Source organism: Phodopus roborovskii, unplaced genomic scaffold (assembly GCF_943737965.1).
Source record: "Phodopus roborovskii unplaced genomic scaffold, PHOROB, whole genome shotgun sequence".
Lineage (NCBI taxonomy): Eukaryota > Metazoa > Chordata > Mammalia > Rodentia > Cricetidae > Phodopus > Phodopus roborovskii.
The window spans coordinates 57909501-57926385 of NW_026126511.1; the positions used below are offsets into that span (position 1 = coordinate 57909501).

General features: G+C 45.6%; 1 protein-coding gene across 1 annotated transcript; it reads left to right on the forward strand.

The window, feature by feature from the left end:
- The first annotated feature begins 341 nt into the window (after window positions 1-341).
- On the forward strand, window positions 342-16115 carry CUNH14orf93 (chromosome unknown C14orf93 homolog). The gene is made up of 6 exons (XM_051195735.1): window positions 342-1071; window positions 4910-5227; window positions 11834-11895; window positions 12082-12185; window positions 14020-14132; window positions 14407-16115. Exons 1-6 carry the CDS (start codon window positions 469-471, stop codon window positions 14833-14835), a joined length of 1629 nt encoding a protein of 542 aa, XP_051051692.1. The 5' UTR covers window positions 342-468; the 3' UTR covers window positions 14836-16115.
- The last annotated feature ends 770 nt before the right edge of the window (window positions 16116-16885 follow it).

Sequence of the window (16885 nt, forward strand, 5' to 3'; positions counted from 1 at the left end):
TGTAGTTGGGGAGCACAGGACCCGCCAATAGAAGGCTGAGGAGAAACGACCATGGACTGTGTGTGTGTGTCTTCACCCACTAGCTCACTCCTCCACAGATCTCATAGCCTGGGGCCCCAGCCCTTCTGACTACCTTCCATGAAAAAGGCAAGTGAATCTCGAGTCTAGTGCGTACCTGTTGAAGGCCAGTTCTCTGGAACACTTGTGAAGCCATCCTACAGTGTATACCCAGTCATCTGGAACACTTGTGAAGCTGTCCGGCAGTGTGCACCCGGTTATCTGGAACACTTGTGACGACGTTATCCTGCAGTGTGCACCCGGTTATCTGAACACTAGTGAAGTTATCCTGCAGTGTGCCCTCAGTTATCTGGAACACTTGTGAAGCCGTCCTGCAGTGTGTACCCGGTTATCTGGAACACTTGTGAAGCCGTCCGGCAGTGTGCACCCGGTTATCTGCATCCATCAGCTATGTCCTTCAGTGCCACCATTCTCTTCTCCCCGCCCAGTGGCAGTGAAGCCAGATGCTGCTGCTGTACCTGTAAGAGTGAGACTAGCCAGGGCAGCTCGGGCTCTCAAGGTGGGAATCCTCCTGCCAGCACCCCTATCACAGTGACAGGACATGGCCTGGCAGTTCAGAGCTCTGAACAGCTCCTGCATATTATCTACCAGCGGGTGGACAAGGCAGTGGGTCTGGCTGAGGCCGCCCTGGGTCTTGCTCGGGCCAACAATGAGTTGTTAAAACAGCTCCAGGAAGAAGTGGGTGAGCTACGGCAGGGGAAAGTGTGCACTACTGATGAAGATGGGGAGAACCGGGCCCGCAGCCCACCACCCGAAGAGCCTGGACTGCTCAAGGGGAGTCCGGGGGAAGCCTGCAAGACTCTGTCTGCCATGGAGGAGGAGTGTGACAGCGTGGGCAGCGGAGTGCAGGTGGTGATCGAGGAGCTGAGGCAGCTGGGGGCCGCCTCCACTGTGGGGCAGGGGCCCTTGGGCTTCTTCGCAGCCCCCCAGAGAGATTTGCGGCTCCCAGGATGTGCGCTGGCTGCAGTAGAGGGAGCCCCTCTGCTCAACCCCGTAAGTAACTCCCAGTGTGGTTGATCTGCCTGTGCCTCTGGAGATACTCATCATGCCTTCCTCTCTTTCAATCTTTAAACCATTCTTTCACTTTTATCTGTAATAAAATAGAAGAGCACCCACCAAGTTTCCTCCACCTTCAGGGACAATCAGCACTCCTGTTTCCACCCTGAGCCTTTTGGCAGGAAGTCATTTTTGGTGCAAGTGTGAGATGGTGCTTCCCACCTTCTCAACAGCTCCAACGTGGCATCTTTTCCACAGCTGTCTTGGCTGCTCCACCAGCTCTGCCTTTCCTGGCGAGAATGCCTGCCATGCACAGACGGCTCATTCATATTTTATCACGGCCTTCAGCTTGCCAAGATGGGCTTCAGTACAGAGATGGAAGTGTGGAGGGGAAGAGGGGAAGAATGAAAGGATAAGCATATTAAAAGGCAGGTGAAGTTGGGCAGTGGTGACACAAGCCTTTAATTCCAGCACTGGGGAAGCAGAGGCAGGCAGATCTCTGTGAGTTCAAGACCAGCCTGGGCTACAGAGCGAGTCCTAGGACAGCCAGAGTTGTTACACAAAGGATCCCTGCCTCCAAAAGAGAAGGAGGGAGGAAAGGAGGGAGGGAGGGAGATCTATGTGGGAAGAGGAGGTACTGTTTATTTGATGGTGACAATAATTGATGGGATCTTACTCTCTAGCCCGAGCTGGCCTAGAACTCACTCTGTAGGCTCTGATATTCCCAATCCTGCTATTTTCAAATTTGTAGCAATTCTACCACCTCAGCCTCCAGAGTCAAGGGTTGGCATTACAGGAGTGAGCCATCATACTTGGGCAAAGATAAAGTGAAAGTTTGGCATAATACTGGGTATGGTGGCATATACCATTAATTGCTTTTCAAGAGTTTATTTATTTATTTATTTATTTTGTTTTTGTTTTTTTGAGACAGAGTTTCTCTGTATTGTTTTGGAGCCTATTCTGGAACTCTTTGTAGACCAGGCTGGCCTGGAACTCACAGAGATCTATCTGCCTGCCTCTGCCTCCTGAGTTCTGGAACTAAATAAAGGTGTGCACCACCAATGTCCGGCAAGATTTATTTTTTAATTTTTGATTTTGTATATATTTCAGGGTCCAGAATGTGCACATGAATGCAGGTGCAGGGGGAGGCCAGAAGAGGGAGTCAGATCTCCTGGAGCTAGAGTTACAGACTAGCCACTCTGTATGGGTATTGAGATGCAAACTTAAGTACTTAGGAAGAACAGTGAACATGCTCTTAACCACTAACACATCTCTCTAGCCCCCTTTGATCTCTTGCTTTTCTGTTTTTATTTTTGGTTTCTTGAAACAGGGTTTCTCTGTGTACTTCTGACTATCTTAGAACTAGCTTTGTAGATCAGGTTGGCTTTGAACTCAGATATCCCCGCCTCTGCCTCCTAAGTGCTGGCACTAAAGGTGTGGGCCGCCTCCTCCACCAACCCCACCACTACCACCACCAGCTTAATTGCTTGCTTTTAATACCAGCTCCCAGGGGCCAGAGGCAGCTCTGTGAGCTGAAAACTATGTATATGCATATGATGTATATGGTAAGTTCCAGGGCAACCAGAATCATGAGAAGTTGTCTCAAGAAAAAAAAAAAAAAAAAGAAAGAAAGAAAAGAAGAAAAAGTGAATAGGAACATAGAGGGTGTGACTGTGACAGGAAGACCAGCCTGGGCTTCGTGGTGAGTTCTAGGCCTACCTGAACTAAATATAGAGATCCTGTCCCTCAAAAAGAAGACCAAAACAAAACAAAAATTAACTGAGTGGAGACTTGAGTGAGAACTCAGTAGTTAAGAGTGCTTACTGCTAGAATGTAAAAAGTAAATTAATAATAATAATAATAATAATAATATAATAAATAATAGGACAAAACTGTTTACTGCTTTTCCAAAGGATCTGAGTTCAGTTCCCAGCATCCTTGTCTGTTGGCTCATAACTGCCAGTTCCAAGGGGATCTGATGCCTGCCTGTGGCCTCCTGGGACCTGCACTTACATGTTCATATTCACACAGAGACACACACATAATTAAAAATAATAAAAGCATGTGCTTTAAGAAGGTCAGGGCAGAGAGCAGAGGAGGAGGGAAATAGAGCATATTCTGGGCTGGAAAAGACATGGAAATACACAATGTTACTAAGTTTTCAGCTCTCAAGGGCATATGAAGAAGAAAAGCCTGGCTAAGAAGAACGGCAGAAAGGCACTCAAGGAAGAGAAGGAAACAGAAAGGTGGCAGAGACCAGGGATAACAGGTGCATACACTCCGCAGCGGGAGTCTGTCTGCCCACTCTTGCCTTTTGCCCCAACATGGTAACAATACCAAGTAAAGAGTAAAGATCAGAACACACAGGGCGAATGAGAGGGCGGGAACTCCCAGCCCTTCTGTTCACTATGAGGAATGAGCATCTAGACCTCTCCCCCAGCCACTACCCTATCATAGCAATTGACTGTGGCTCTGCTAAAGGCTTAGCTTCGGAGCCGTGGTCACTGTACCTCACCTTCTCTGCCTGGCTTGGGCCTGAGAGACAGGAAACAGGATGATATCCTGGCCAGGTGGTGCTTTGCACCAGGAGGTGGAGTGGGGTAGGGTGGGGTGGGGGAGGTGGGGGGATCTTTCAGGCAGGGAAGGCTTCCAAGCTGGCGGGATGGAATTAGCTTTTAGATTTCACAGCACGGAAGGCAGCTCACGGGTCTGCAAATCTCAGCCGCCTCCTCCGCTTGTAATATATGCGTGTGGTTCCCCCACTTTCAGTTTGTTTTCTGGGCTGCAAAAATCCCTACTCCTTTCCTTGTCCCTGTCTGCTTTGCTCCCTCCCCTTCCGTGCCCTGTGTGTCCTTGACTGCACAGGCATCAACTGGATTGGATGTGAAGGCTGAGACTATGGGGTGTGGCCTGGCCGGGACTGGCCCCTCCAAGGGACTAGAGAGTAGGTTGGGTGTCTGTTATGTGTGTGACATCCTCTCTAGGGGCTCTTGGCTTGGCATTTCCCTGCTTTGCTCTTGTCTTTTCTCTCATTTTCTCTTTTTATTGTAACTGTTGAGTATCTTGTTTCTATCTGCCTCGGTTTCCCCTTCCCCTTAATGCTTTCTCCCTGGCCTTTCAGACAGAGCACTTAGCGAGATACATTCCTTTTGTTGTTGTTTGTTTTGTTTTTCAAGACAGGGTTTCTCTGAGTAGCTCTGGCTGTCCTGGAATTGTTCTGTAGACCAGGTTGGCCCTGTACTCAGAGATCTGCCTGTCTCTTATGCCCCAGTGCTGGGATTAAATGTGTGCGTCCCCCATTACCCCTGAAATACATTTCTTACACTCAAGAATATATGCCATAAGTAAACTGTTCATATAGAAGGTCAAAGTGTCTTGTTCACTACGCCGTTTTGTGGTAACAGCCCAGCATTATAGGTCCTGTTCATATAAGAACAATCAGCCTGGGGCTGGAGAAATGGTTCAGTGGCTAAGAGCACTGGCTGCTCTTCCAGAGAATCCAGGTTCAATTCTTTAGCGTCCACATGGTGACTCACAGCTGTCTGAAACTCCAGATCCAAGAAATCCAACACCCCTTTCTGGCCTCCACAGGCACTGGACACATGTGGTGCACAGACATACATACAGGCAAAACACCCATACACATACGGGGGAAAAAAGAATAATTTGCTGACTTCCTTATGTTCTCAAAGAGTCCCATAAATAAGCCATTGACACGGGAGACTGCTGACCTGACCTCCTCCTCTACTTTGTTCACTGTTCTTGGTCAAGAATGGTGGTTAAGCAGGTCCTGCTCTACCTGGCTGGTAATAGACTGATCTTCTTGTGTTCTCAGATGGCGGATGATTATGTGGCCTCTGAGGGTGCAATACAACGAGTATTGGTCCCTGCTTATGCCAAACAGCTTTCACCAGCCACACAGCTGGCTATCCAGAGAGGATCCTCAGAGACAGGACCAGAAAATGGAACCAAGCTCCCAGCAACCCGCCCTGAGGACATGCTTGGTTCATCAGCGCTGGACAATGCCATGGAAGAGTCTGGCCCTGGCAGCACTGGGGAACTGAGCCGCTCAATGGGATTTATTGGCTCCCCATGCAGGATCCGAGGGAGTGGGCAGAAAAACTCCAGGCGCAAGCGAGATCTGGTGCTCTCTGTAAGTGAGCTCAGTTTCAATAATTTTTTCTTTAGTTTGAAAGAGTGAGTTGACTTGAAGCCTCCAAATAGAATGAATAGTGTCTTAAATCCTACTGGAATAGGAAAAATAGAGAGACATTATTCTGTAACCTTGAGCATGGGCAGAGCCGTTTCCATTGCCTCTCTTTTCGGCTTGTCTAGACAGAATGGTGTCTTCCCTTTAAAGAGAAGAGAATCATTTCTCTTGGTGTTCTCCTAATGCTGATGGGAAGGTATTTAAGGATTGAGCAGACTGAGCCCCGAAGGTTCAGGTTTTAGCCAGTGTGCAGGGGAAGTAACATGGGACATCTTGTGCGGGAAAGCTAGATTGTCCCGAAGCACTGTCACCCCCCACAGAGGTTGTTGTTTGCTGCAGCTTCTGCATGGGCGATGAGACACAAGCTTCACAGACTTCAACAGACACACATGGAGTTTATTGGGAAAGGGAGCAAAGGGAGGGTAGGTGTTGGCCAACCAGGAACAGAGATGGGAGGGGGAAGGGAAAAGACATAAAGAGACACAGAGGACAGAAGAGAATACGAAGAGTCTGGTCTGCCCCAGGGGAACAGCAGGAAGAGAGTGGAAAGACAGGAGCAGGGAAAGAGAAGAGAGAGGACAGAGATAGCAGGCACAAAGGCCTTTAAGTGTGTGTGTGGGGTCTTTCTCCTAAAGGGGTCCTTTGCATCTCCATGGAACCCTGAGTTGACCAGGGTACTGCCCGAGTGCATTCTGCTAGGTGACAGGGGCAGGCCAGCGTAATGCCTGAATCCTTACAGAGGTGGGAAGCCACCAAGCAGCTTAGTGCTGTCTGCCTAATCACAGAGCTCTCGAGAATGGAGTCGTTCTGAGAGCTCTTGGCAGGCAGAAAGGGACTGGCTAGGAAGACTGCCTAACATTTTCTTAGAGAGGATTGGGAGCCTCAGAGACATACTGCTGAGCTGCTGCTGAGCTGAGAGCCCCCAGCTTGGCAGCCAGTGGAACCTGAAGACCTTGTAGAGCAGTGATTCTCAGCCTGGAGTAATTGCCCTCCAGGGGTATGTATACCGACTAGCCACTTTTCAGACTGTTATGGCTGCTGGGTAGGCAGAGGGAGAATGCTTATATCCAATGAGTAGAAGCCAGGCAGGTAGTACTATGTGTCCCGAAATGTGCATTCCAGCTCAACCTGTCAATAGTGCAGAGGTCGAGAGATTGTCTTCTGTATGAGTGTAGTCTCTTGGATCAACTGAGCTCAAGAGCTTTGTGGGGCTTGGGGGACTTTGTTTGAAACAGGGTCTCGTGAAACTGAGTAGTCTCAAAGTCACTACATAGCTGAGGCTGACCTTGAACTTCTGCTTTTACTTCACAAGTGCTGGCTGGAATTATAAGCACATGCACCACTATACTCATATTCTGAATGTGTTTATGTATTTATTTAGAAGCAGTTGAAGTTTATTAAATATTAATCAATTAGTGAGAGGTGGGGGCTCGTTGCATTAGCCCTAGTTGACCTATAACTTGCTATGTAGACCAGGCTGGCCTTGAAACTGAATCTTAATATAGATTTTTAATGTTTTTTAAGTGTGTGTGTGTGGTGTATACTACATGTGTACAGGAGTGAGTATCCCAGTGGTGAGTGTTGGGAATCAAACTTGGGTCCTCTGGAAAAGTGGTGGGGATCTTAACCACTGAGCCTTATCTCCAGCCCTTTTTTGTTTGGTTGATTGGTTTTGGTTTTTCAATACAGGGTTTCTCTGTATTGCTTTGGAGGTTGTCCTGGAACTTGCTCTGTAGATCAAGCTGGCCACAAACTCACAGAAATCTGTCTACCTCTGCCTCCGGAATGCTGGGATTAAAGATGTGTGACCAACGCCCAGCATCTCCAGCCCTTCTTAATGCATTAAAAAAAAAGAAGAAAGAAAAAGATTTATTTGTGTGTGTGTGTGTGTGTGTGTGTGTGTGTGTGTGTGTGTCCTCAGAGGCCAAAAGAAGATGTCAGATACCTTGGAGCCACAGTTTGAAGTGATTGTGAGTTTACTGACATGGATGATGGAAACTGAACTTGGGTCCTCTGGAAGAGCAGCAAGCTCTTTAGTTTAGATTTTAAGTGCCAGTGTTAAAAGAAAGGAAGGTACTCAACGAAAAAAAGACACATTTGGAGAATACCTGTAGGTCCCAGGGCATGGGAAGCCAAGGCAGGAGAATACTGAGTCTGAAACCAGCCTAGTCTACAAGCTAAGTTTGAGGCCAGCCCCAGCACTACAGCAAGTAAGACTATTTCAGAAACATAAAGGAAAACAAGACTGTGGCTTGCAGGGGAAGAATGGTTACAGGGCTTTAGAGTGCTAATCTTGAGCTCTGGAAGGAGCCCAAGAGTTCTCTCTCTGATCTGCTGGGATGCCTGTAGGTGCTGCTAGGGACCCTGTGAAGCCTGTGGACCAGACCAGTATGCTTAACTCTTTGGAATGGTGCAGATGCCCACCCTTGGGGAAGTATGCTTATTTTTAGCTCACTCAGGAGGTAGATGAGCCAGCAGCCTTTATAGTCTCAACACCTACCATCTAGAGTACTTTCCCTTTGCACTTCAAGTCTGGTTTGATTTTTTTTTTTATCATCTGATCTCTTCCAAGCTACTAGTCTTGGAAGACAGGCAACTCCATTCCCTTTTTTGAGATGTCACACTTTTATGAAATTGTTCATCTATTCCTTTGTGATTGCTTACATTTGGGGTTTAGTTTCTAGTTTTTAAAATACTTATTTCTTATCTTTGTGGGTATGAGTATTTTGCCTTCATATATGCACGGTGTGTGCCTGGTGCCCACTGAAACCAAAAGAGGACACTGGATCCCCAGGACTTGAGTTAAGTAAACTTCCATGTGGTGCTGGGAGCTGAATCCTGGTCCTCTGCAGCATCAGCCAGTGTTTTCAACTCTCTCTCCAGCCCCCTTTTAAAAGGCACTGTTTCATGCAGCCAGGCTGGCTCCAGACCCCCTTGTAATGAGTAAGGTTTTTTCCACCCGCTGCCACCGCGCCAGCCCCAAATAACACACTGAGATTCTGTATTAGATATAATTTTGTTGGCCCGGTTACTTGTTTCTTATCGGCTAGCTCTGCCTTAATTATTAACCCATTTCTGCTGATCTATGTATTTCTCTTACCGGGGAGCTGGCCAGCATTCTGCTTTCTCCCGACTCTCCATCTTGGCTCCTCCTTCCTACTTCCTCTTTCCTCCTTGTCTCCTAGTCCCTCCTATCTTGCTTTCCTATTGGCCAACAGTGCTTTATTCATTAACTAGTATGAGAAGCATATATACATAATGGCATCTCCCATCATCTCCTCTTTTCTGTCTAAATAAAAAGAAGGGTTTTAACCTTAACATAGCAAAATATAACCATATCAGTTATCAAATAAGAATCACAGTTAACACTATTTAGTCCATTAACATTTAGCAAGATATGAAGAAAATATTCCATCATCCATTTTATCTTTGTGAGTCTAAAGTTCTGTATGTAACTTATCTTTAAGCTTAACTAAGGAAAACTATATCCATAACTATCTGTCTTCAACTCCTTCAAAGACCACAGAAGGATAGTATATAAATTCTAGAAATGACAGAGACATCTTGCCTTTTCAGTCACCTGAAGTTCTTCTGTAATCTTCCATCTTCAGCCCATAGGCCATAGTGTGTCTGGCAGACTCTTCAGCAAAGCAGGAAACTTTAAACTGTCTTCTTGTATTGGCAGTTTGTCAGTCACTTTTCTCTGTGTCCTGCAGACTGTCTGGCAGACTCTTCCATGAAGCAGGAACTCTGTTGCAATGTCCATCTTCAATCAGCAGTCACTTTTCTGTGGGTCCTGCATGTCCAGTTTATATAGCACAAAGTCATCCAGACAAGAGCAGTATCTTGTCCAAATGGCTAGTCTTGCCATATTGGAAGTAAACTCCATAACGAGTTTCTTCAATGTCCATCTTCCTTTTTGATGCAGGTGGTGTTGCCAGGAACAATTATGTCTCACTGTCAAGAAAAACCCTAAACCATTTTTAATGCCATATTCTGTAGGTCTTTGAAAGGTTTGAAGAATGCCTATTTATCTCAAATACATGTTTGTATATTTAGAAATCTTAACTAACTTAACTATAAGATTTGACTATCATAGGTACTATCTAAAATCTATACTAAATTATACATTACATTTTTAAATGAGCTATATAAACACAATACATAAACAAGAAGAGAAATATACATATCATAACATTGACCTTAAATTGTATCAATAAATGAAAATCCATTCCAAAACAAAGTATTCATATCTATACCATAATCCCCTTTTTACCTTTAAAAAGAGATTGGTTGTGGTCATTAACCATTTATAACCAAGCCCACTTAAATGAAAACAAACATTTATAAACAACATTTGGGAATTTGGGCGTAGTTCTTTCCAAACTTCTTTTTGTTGATAGGGGGCTCTGTCATGGGGGATTCAAAGAAGATGAAGAAATCTTGGCTGTGGTCTGTAAGGCTGTCTTGTTTAAGTTGTTTTGGATGATGGATCATCAGCGACTCTGTTTTAGGGGGTCTGGCTTGATCAAACCACATTAGTCTGGAAGGAATCTACAGCTTTTTATTTTCTGTGGAAACAAAATTAGAAATCCTTTTCCCTAGTAACTTGTCCTTGAACTTAAATTTTTGAGTCAAAGCATTTTTAAAATATATAAATTGAATTAATTTAGCAGCATTTTCTTTAACAGTTGTTGTTTTCTCAGCAGTCAAATGATATAAAGACAATATAATGCCATACAGTAACCAGATTTTCCTCCTAGAGGTCCTGAGTTCAATTCTCAGCAACTGCATGGTGGCTCTCAACAATCTATAATGAGATCTGGTGCCCTTTTTTGGCAGAACACTGAATACATAATAAATAAATAAATCTTAAAAAAACAAACAAACTCAAAGTGTCACCAGGTGGTGGTGGCACACATCTTTAAACCCAGCACTTGGGAGCCAGAGACATTTGGGTCTCTGAGTTCAATCAAAGCCAGTCTGCTTTACAGAGTGATTCCAGGACAGCCAGGGGATTTAGAGAGATCCTATCCCAAAAACACAAAACATGTTCAGTTGGACTCATTGTGGTAGTGCTAGGGAGGCAGAGGCAAGTGGATATCTATGAGTTTGGGCCTAGCTTACTCTACACAGAGCACTTCAGGCCAGCTAGAGCTACAGAGTCAGATCCTGCTTGCCTCCTGTCAAAAGAAAGTTCAGTAGAATAAACTGACTCAAAGGAGGTAGGTGGCTGGGAGACGGCTCAGGCTTAAGAATGGTTACTGCTCTTGCAGAGGGTAAGGTTAGATTTTTAATACCCACATGGCTCACAACAATCTATAACACTAGTTTCGAGATCTGTTGTCTCTTCTGACCTCTGTGGGCTCCTGCATACATGTGATGTACACACAGGCAAACATATATATAAATGCATGTGTTCATACACAGATCCTCATGCCTCTGCCTCCTGAATACTGGGGCTAAAGGCGCCGGCCAATACACCCAACTAGTGGATCATCAACTTTAATAGACAATTTCAGAATACACTTATATTCAAAGAAACATAGGTAGCTGGATATGGTGGGACACCCATCTTCTCAGCATTCAGCTAACGAAGGTACAAAGAGCTGGAGTCCAGGACCAGCTTCACCACACAAGAAACCTGAAGTCAGCTTGAGGTACATAAGTTTTTGGTTAATAAGAAAAGCAAATAATATAAATCCTTGGATAACTCTTTAGTTAAGAAATGACATATTTAAAAAAGAAAAATGGTGCTAGCCAGGCGGTGGTGGCGCATGCCTTTAATCCCAGTGCTTGGGAGGCAGAGGCAGGCGGATCTCTGTGAGTTTGAGGCCAGCCTGGTCTACAGAGTGTGAGTTCCAGGACAAACAGGGCTGTGACACAGAGAAACCCTATCTCAAAAAACCACAAGTAAATAAAATAAATACATGTGCTATGGTAGTTTGGCCCCCATAATCTCACAGGGAGTGCATTATTAGAAGGTGTGAATTTGTTGGAGGAAGTGTGTCACTGTGGTGGACTTTGAGGTTTCCTATTCTCAGAATACTGTCCAGTGAGTCGGTCGTCTTCCTATTGCTTTCTGAACACGATATAGCCAAAATCATGTCTGCCATGCTCCCAGCCATGCTCTGCATCATGATGATGGACTGAGCCTCTGAAACTGTAAGCCCTCAATTAAATGTTTTCTTTGTAAGAATTGCCGTGGTCATGGTGTCTCTTTTAAGCAATAAAAACTTAACCAAGACAGGTGCCTAGAAGCTGGGTGGCACATGTCTTTAATCCTAGCACTTGGGAGTCAGTGGCAGGCAGATCTCTGTAAATTTGAGGCCAACGTGGTCTACAGAGGGAATTCCAGAACTGTCATGTCTACACAGAGAGACCCTGTCTCAAAAAACAAACAAACAAAACCCCCAAAGACAAAAGCCTAGGAAGTAGAAATGATGATTGGGACAGAGAAGAAGCCACACAGTGGGATGGTGCTTTTTCATCCTAGGGAGCAGAAAGTTTTCCTGTGTTCTCTGACCTGAGTCTTTCTCCCTTCCCTAGAAACTGGTCCACAATGTGCATAACCACATCACCAACGACAAGAGATTCAATGGATCTGAAAGGTATGGTCTCTTCAAGACAGACAGCTTACAGGGTGCTTTGCTGAGAGGGAAGCAGGGCTGGGGGGTGGGGTGGAGGATGCTGGCTTGTACCAAGCCAAGGAGTTTACTATTAAGCTAATTCATTCTAGGTGTGTCTGGCTTCTCAGAAGTTGTCTGCCTAATTTTGTCTTTTCTCCTCTGTGACAGCATTAAGTCCTCTTGGAATATTTCCGTAGTGAAATTCCTTTTGGAAAAGCTCAAGCAGGAGCTGATGACCAGTCCCCACAATTACACTGATAAGGAGCTGAAAGGTAAGGGCCCTGACTTCCCTTGCTCCTGCTCTCTGCCTGCCTCTTCTATCCCCAGCTCTTGTCTGGGAGGCAGGAGGCATGCCGGTGATTGAGATGGTATTAAAATAGCACACAATGGGGCTGGAGAGATGGCTCAGCCATTAAAGGCTAGGCATACAACAAAAAATGTAAAATAGTGCGAAGCAGATAAGTCTGGTATCTCATACCTGTGATCCCAGGGCTGGAGACTGAGTCAAGAAGATTGCTTCAAGTTCAAAGCCAATCTAGGCCAAAGTTCTAGGCCAGCTTGAGCTGTGAAGGGAGAAAGGAAGGAAGAAGGGAAAGAGAGGGAGGGAGGGAGGGAGAGAGGGAGGGAGAGAAAAATATAGTGCTTGGGCATTTTAAAACCTTTGTTCTTACCTAGAATTTATTAACAATTACTTCAGATTTCCCTCTTCTCAGTTTGGAATGAAAATGCCCTTACATATTATGTTTATATAGAGACTGAACCTATCAGGTCAGGAGTTAGCTTATTATTACTACTACTATTATTAGTCAAGTGTCTCAGTCACCTGGCTGTCCTGGAACTATGTAGACCAGGCTGGCTTTGAACTCACTGAGACACACCTCCTAAGTCCTGGGATTAAAGGCCTGTGCCACCATGCTGGCTTTGTTGTTGTTTTTAAATATGTATTTGTTTTATTTTACAAGTGTGTATACATCTAAATGTATGCATGTGTACCACTTGTGTGCATGAGCCTGCTGAGGTCAGGAGAAGGCACTGGATGCCCAGGCACTGAAAGCACAGGTGTTGTGACCTGTCATGTGGACGCTATGAAATCGAGTCCAGTCCTCTGGAAGATTCGCCAGTTCTAACTGCTGAGCCATCTCTCCAGCCCCATTCCTTTAAAAAACATATTACAAGACAGGTGGCGGTGGTGCACACCTTTAATCCCAGCACTCAGGAGGCAGAGGCAGGCAGATCTCTGAGTTCTAGGATAGCCTGGTCTACAGAGGGAGTTCCAGGACAGCCAGAGCAGTTACAGAGAAACCATGACTTGAAAAACTGAAAAAGCAAATAAACAAAAACAAAACAAAAGGTACTACATTTATTTATTTACTGTGTGTGCATGCAAATGCTCATATATAATTGTTTGCCACAGTACGAATGTAGAGCTCAGAGGACAACTTGTGGTAGTTGATTCCCTGCTTCCAGGGATGGTACTTGTGTCATTAGGCTTGGTACCAGTCACCTTTACCCTATCAGCCATCTTGTCAACCCAAAAGCCTGCCCCCTGTCCCTAAATACTATGTCCTAGGGCCAGAGAGATGGCTCAGTGGTTGAGTACTGGCTGCTCTTCCAGAGGATCTGGGTTCAATTCCCAGCACCCACATGGCAGCTTCTGTCACTCCAGTTCCGGGTGATCTGATGTACTCTTCTGGCTTCTGAGAGCACTGTGTATATGTGCTGCACAGACACATGCAGGCAAAACACACATACACATAAAATAACATTACATCTAAACACAAGAAGCCACAATGTTGTAAGTTCTCTACTTTCCTTTGTCTCTGTCACCTATACCTATTGCTGATGTCCTGTGGCAGCTGTAAAAAGAACTGTTGGTAGGGTAGCAATAGTAGATTGATGTTAGAGTTTAATGCACAGAAGCATTTGGCGTTCTCTTTGCAGTGAGGGATGTTTGGGAGGAGCTAGTTTTAGAGATGAAGGTGAATCCAAGAGGACTGAAAGCCCAGCCTGCTGAACGGTGACTCTAGCCTTCTACTCAGTAAGCAGTGTGGGGGCTGGGGACCCCTGTTCTAGAAGGTCCTGCTTCTTGCTACCTCCTTCCCCTAGGAGCCTGTGTGGCCTACTTCCTTACCAAGAGGCGAGAGTACCGCAACTCTCTTAACCCTTTCAAAGGCCTGAAGGAAAAAGAGGAGAAGAAACTTCGAAGTCGCCGATACCGGGTAGGTCTCTAGGCCTTCCTTTCTGAAATCTGAATCCCTAACTGAGATCCCAATAGTGGGAAGGGTATGCCAAAGGGTACAGTAGCTGAGGATATGGTCAACAGACTGGAGGGTAGACAGACAGACAGATAGATGAAGGGTGAGCTAACTCTTAAGTCTCACTTGAGAACTGGGTGCATTTAGGCACAGCTTTTAGATGTCCTTTCTCCCAACATAAACCCTGCCTACAAATCCATAGTCTTTCTTCTGATCTCTGTCCTGGGTCTTGCCATAGCTTTTTGCCAACCGATCCAGTATCATGAGGCATTTTGGACCTGAGGACCAACAGCTGTGGAAGAACGTGACTGAAGAACTGATGTCCGATGAGGAGGACAGTCTTAATGAGCCAGGTGTGTGGGTGGCGCGCTCTCCCAGGTTCCGAGCTCAGCGCCTCACCGAGCTCTGCTACCACCTGGATGCTAACTCAAAGCATGGCACCAAAGCCAACCGTGTATACGGGCCTCCCTCAGACAGACTGCCTTCCGTGGAAGCTCAACTCCTTCCACCCGATCTTTACAACCCTAATTTCCAAGAAGAGGAAGGAGGAGGAGGCAACGAGAAAGGACCTGTCTCACCATCCTTTGACCAGTCTCACAAGACATCCTGTCCTGATTTGAACTCATTCATTGAAATCAAGGTGGAAAAGGATGAATACAGTCTATAACAAGGGTCGCCCTGCCCGTCACTCTCCACATCCCAGAAACCGGTAGCGCACAATAATGAGGGCCCTGCAGTTGGGAAAAGCAAACCTGCTTCTCTTAACATAGTGTCTACTTGAAGTGGGAGCTGGAGACTCTCGTGGGATAGCAGAAGATAGTAGAAGGCAGGGGAGTGCCTCTCCCACGCACCAATGGCAAGCCAGAAAATGCTTATTCCTAAGCAGAAACAGTGCCTCGGAGGAGCCTGGGATGAAAAAGAGGGTTGGGTCAAAGAAACATGAGGCCTTGGTACATGTCCCTATTTCTGTTTTTGCCCCCCATTCATCCTCCCATTCCTCCCTCCATTGTACCCACAGCCCAGGAGAAACACTGCAGGTCTTGTGCTGCCCTGGAAGCAGAACAGGCGGGTCCAGGGTAATACTGCCCCCTGGTGGGAAGTTTTAGTCATGGACTTTCTCTCCTGAGCAGGGGAACATGGGCTTAGTGCTATTTGGAATAGCTAGATATGCTAGTTATTTGGATTTTTTAATGATAGCTATTATTTGTTGGATTATATGAGAAAAATTTATTATTACCATATCACATGGGATAAAATTAAAGCTTAAACATTTCTTCTCATGTTGCTGGGCATAGTGACTCATACTTAGAATCCCAGCATTTAGAAATCTGTGAAGGGCTGCTTGGGTTATATAGTGAGTTCCTGATTAGCCTGGGTTACAGAGTGAAACCCTGTCCCCCAAAAAACCAAAACAAGGCTGGGCAGTGGTGATGACGCCTTTGATCCAGCACACGGGAGGCAGACACAGGTAGATCTCTGTGAGTTCGAGGCCAGTCTGGTCTACAGAGCTAATTCTAGGACAGTCAACACTACCCGAAGAAACCCTGTCTGGGAAAGCAAAACAAACAAAACAAACCAGGCATGGTGGTAGAGGCAGGTTGATTTCTATGGGTCCCAGGCCAGCCTGTTATACATAGTGACACCCTGTCATCAGAAAAACAACAGTTTGAGGCCAGCCTGATCTTCAGAGTGAGTTCCAGGACAATACAGTCACATAGAGAAACCCTGTCTTAAAAAAAAAAAGAAAACAAAAGAAAGGAAGGAAAAGAAAAACAACAGCAGAAGGAGACAAGCAAAAACCTCCTGTCTCACTGACAGTTCCTCTTGTATTCCTGTGATCAAGAATACGCATCTTCCTAGCTATGTCAGTCCTGTCAGCCAAGCTGTATTTTGAGGAAGGTTTATGTATACACATACATTACAGATGGATTAAAAAGTAATCTACAGAGGGAGCTCCAAAGCAAACTCTGTCTCAAAAAAACCATAAAAAAAAAAAAAACCAAAGGAACTAAAATGGCTTTTTACTCATTTTGCCATGCAACAAATATTAAAACTGAGTTCGATGGTCTATGCTTGTAATTCCAGCAATAGGGAGGCCGAGGCGGGGGGGTCACAAGTTTGAGGACACCCTGTCTCAGGGAAAACAAAACAAAACAAAACAAAAACCCGAGCAGGAATGAACACTGGGGAGGTAAAGGCAATTGTATCAGTAGACCAATGTCTTCCTCAGTTACATAGCAAGTTCGAGGCCATCTCCAAACAATAGCAATAAATTGATTCTTTACTAGGTGTCATACACTGCGTTGGGACTGTGGACACCAAGTTGATAAGTTCAGATTGTTAGGTTTCATTGTATAGTCGGGAAGTGTGGCAACTGGTAAACTGATAAGGGAAATTAATCACGGAGGAATGCAGGGTACAGTCCAGCATGCAGATGGCAGAGCTAACATATTTCTTCAGTTGGGAATGGCCTCTCACAGACAGTGTTGTTTAAAGTAATACCTAAAGAGGGGAGGTATTAACCAGGAGAGGGGCAAAGGCCAAGAGAATGAGCTAAACAGAAGAACAGTACAAAAGTCCAGAGGCAACAGTGAGTACAGGCAACAGTTACTTCTACTGTGGAACGTTTGAGGAGGGCACAATGCTGAGGGAAGAGTCTGGAGAGCGTATGCCACACACAGACATTAGCTGAAGGGCAGCCAGAAATCACCAACAGG

Coding starts and splice junctions, on each gene's coding strand:
- CUNH14orf93 (XM_051195735.1), top strand. CDS start 469: ATGTCCTTCAGTGCCACCATTCTCTTCTCCCCGCCCAGTGGCAGTGAA. Junction 5,228..11,833: donor AGCGAGATCTGGTGCTCTCT/GTAAGTGAGCTC, acceptor TCCCTTCCCTAG/AAACTGGTCCACAATGTGCA. Junction 11,896..12,081: donor AGATTCAATGGATCTGAAAG/GTATGGTCTCTT, acceptor CCTCTGTGACAG/CATTAAGTCCTCTTGGAATA.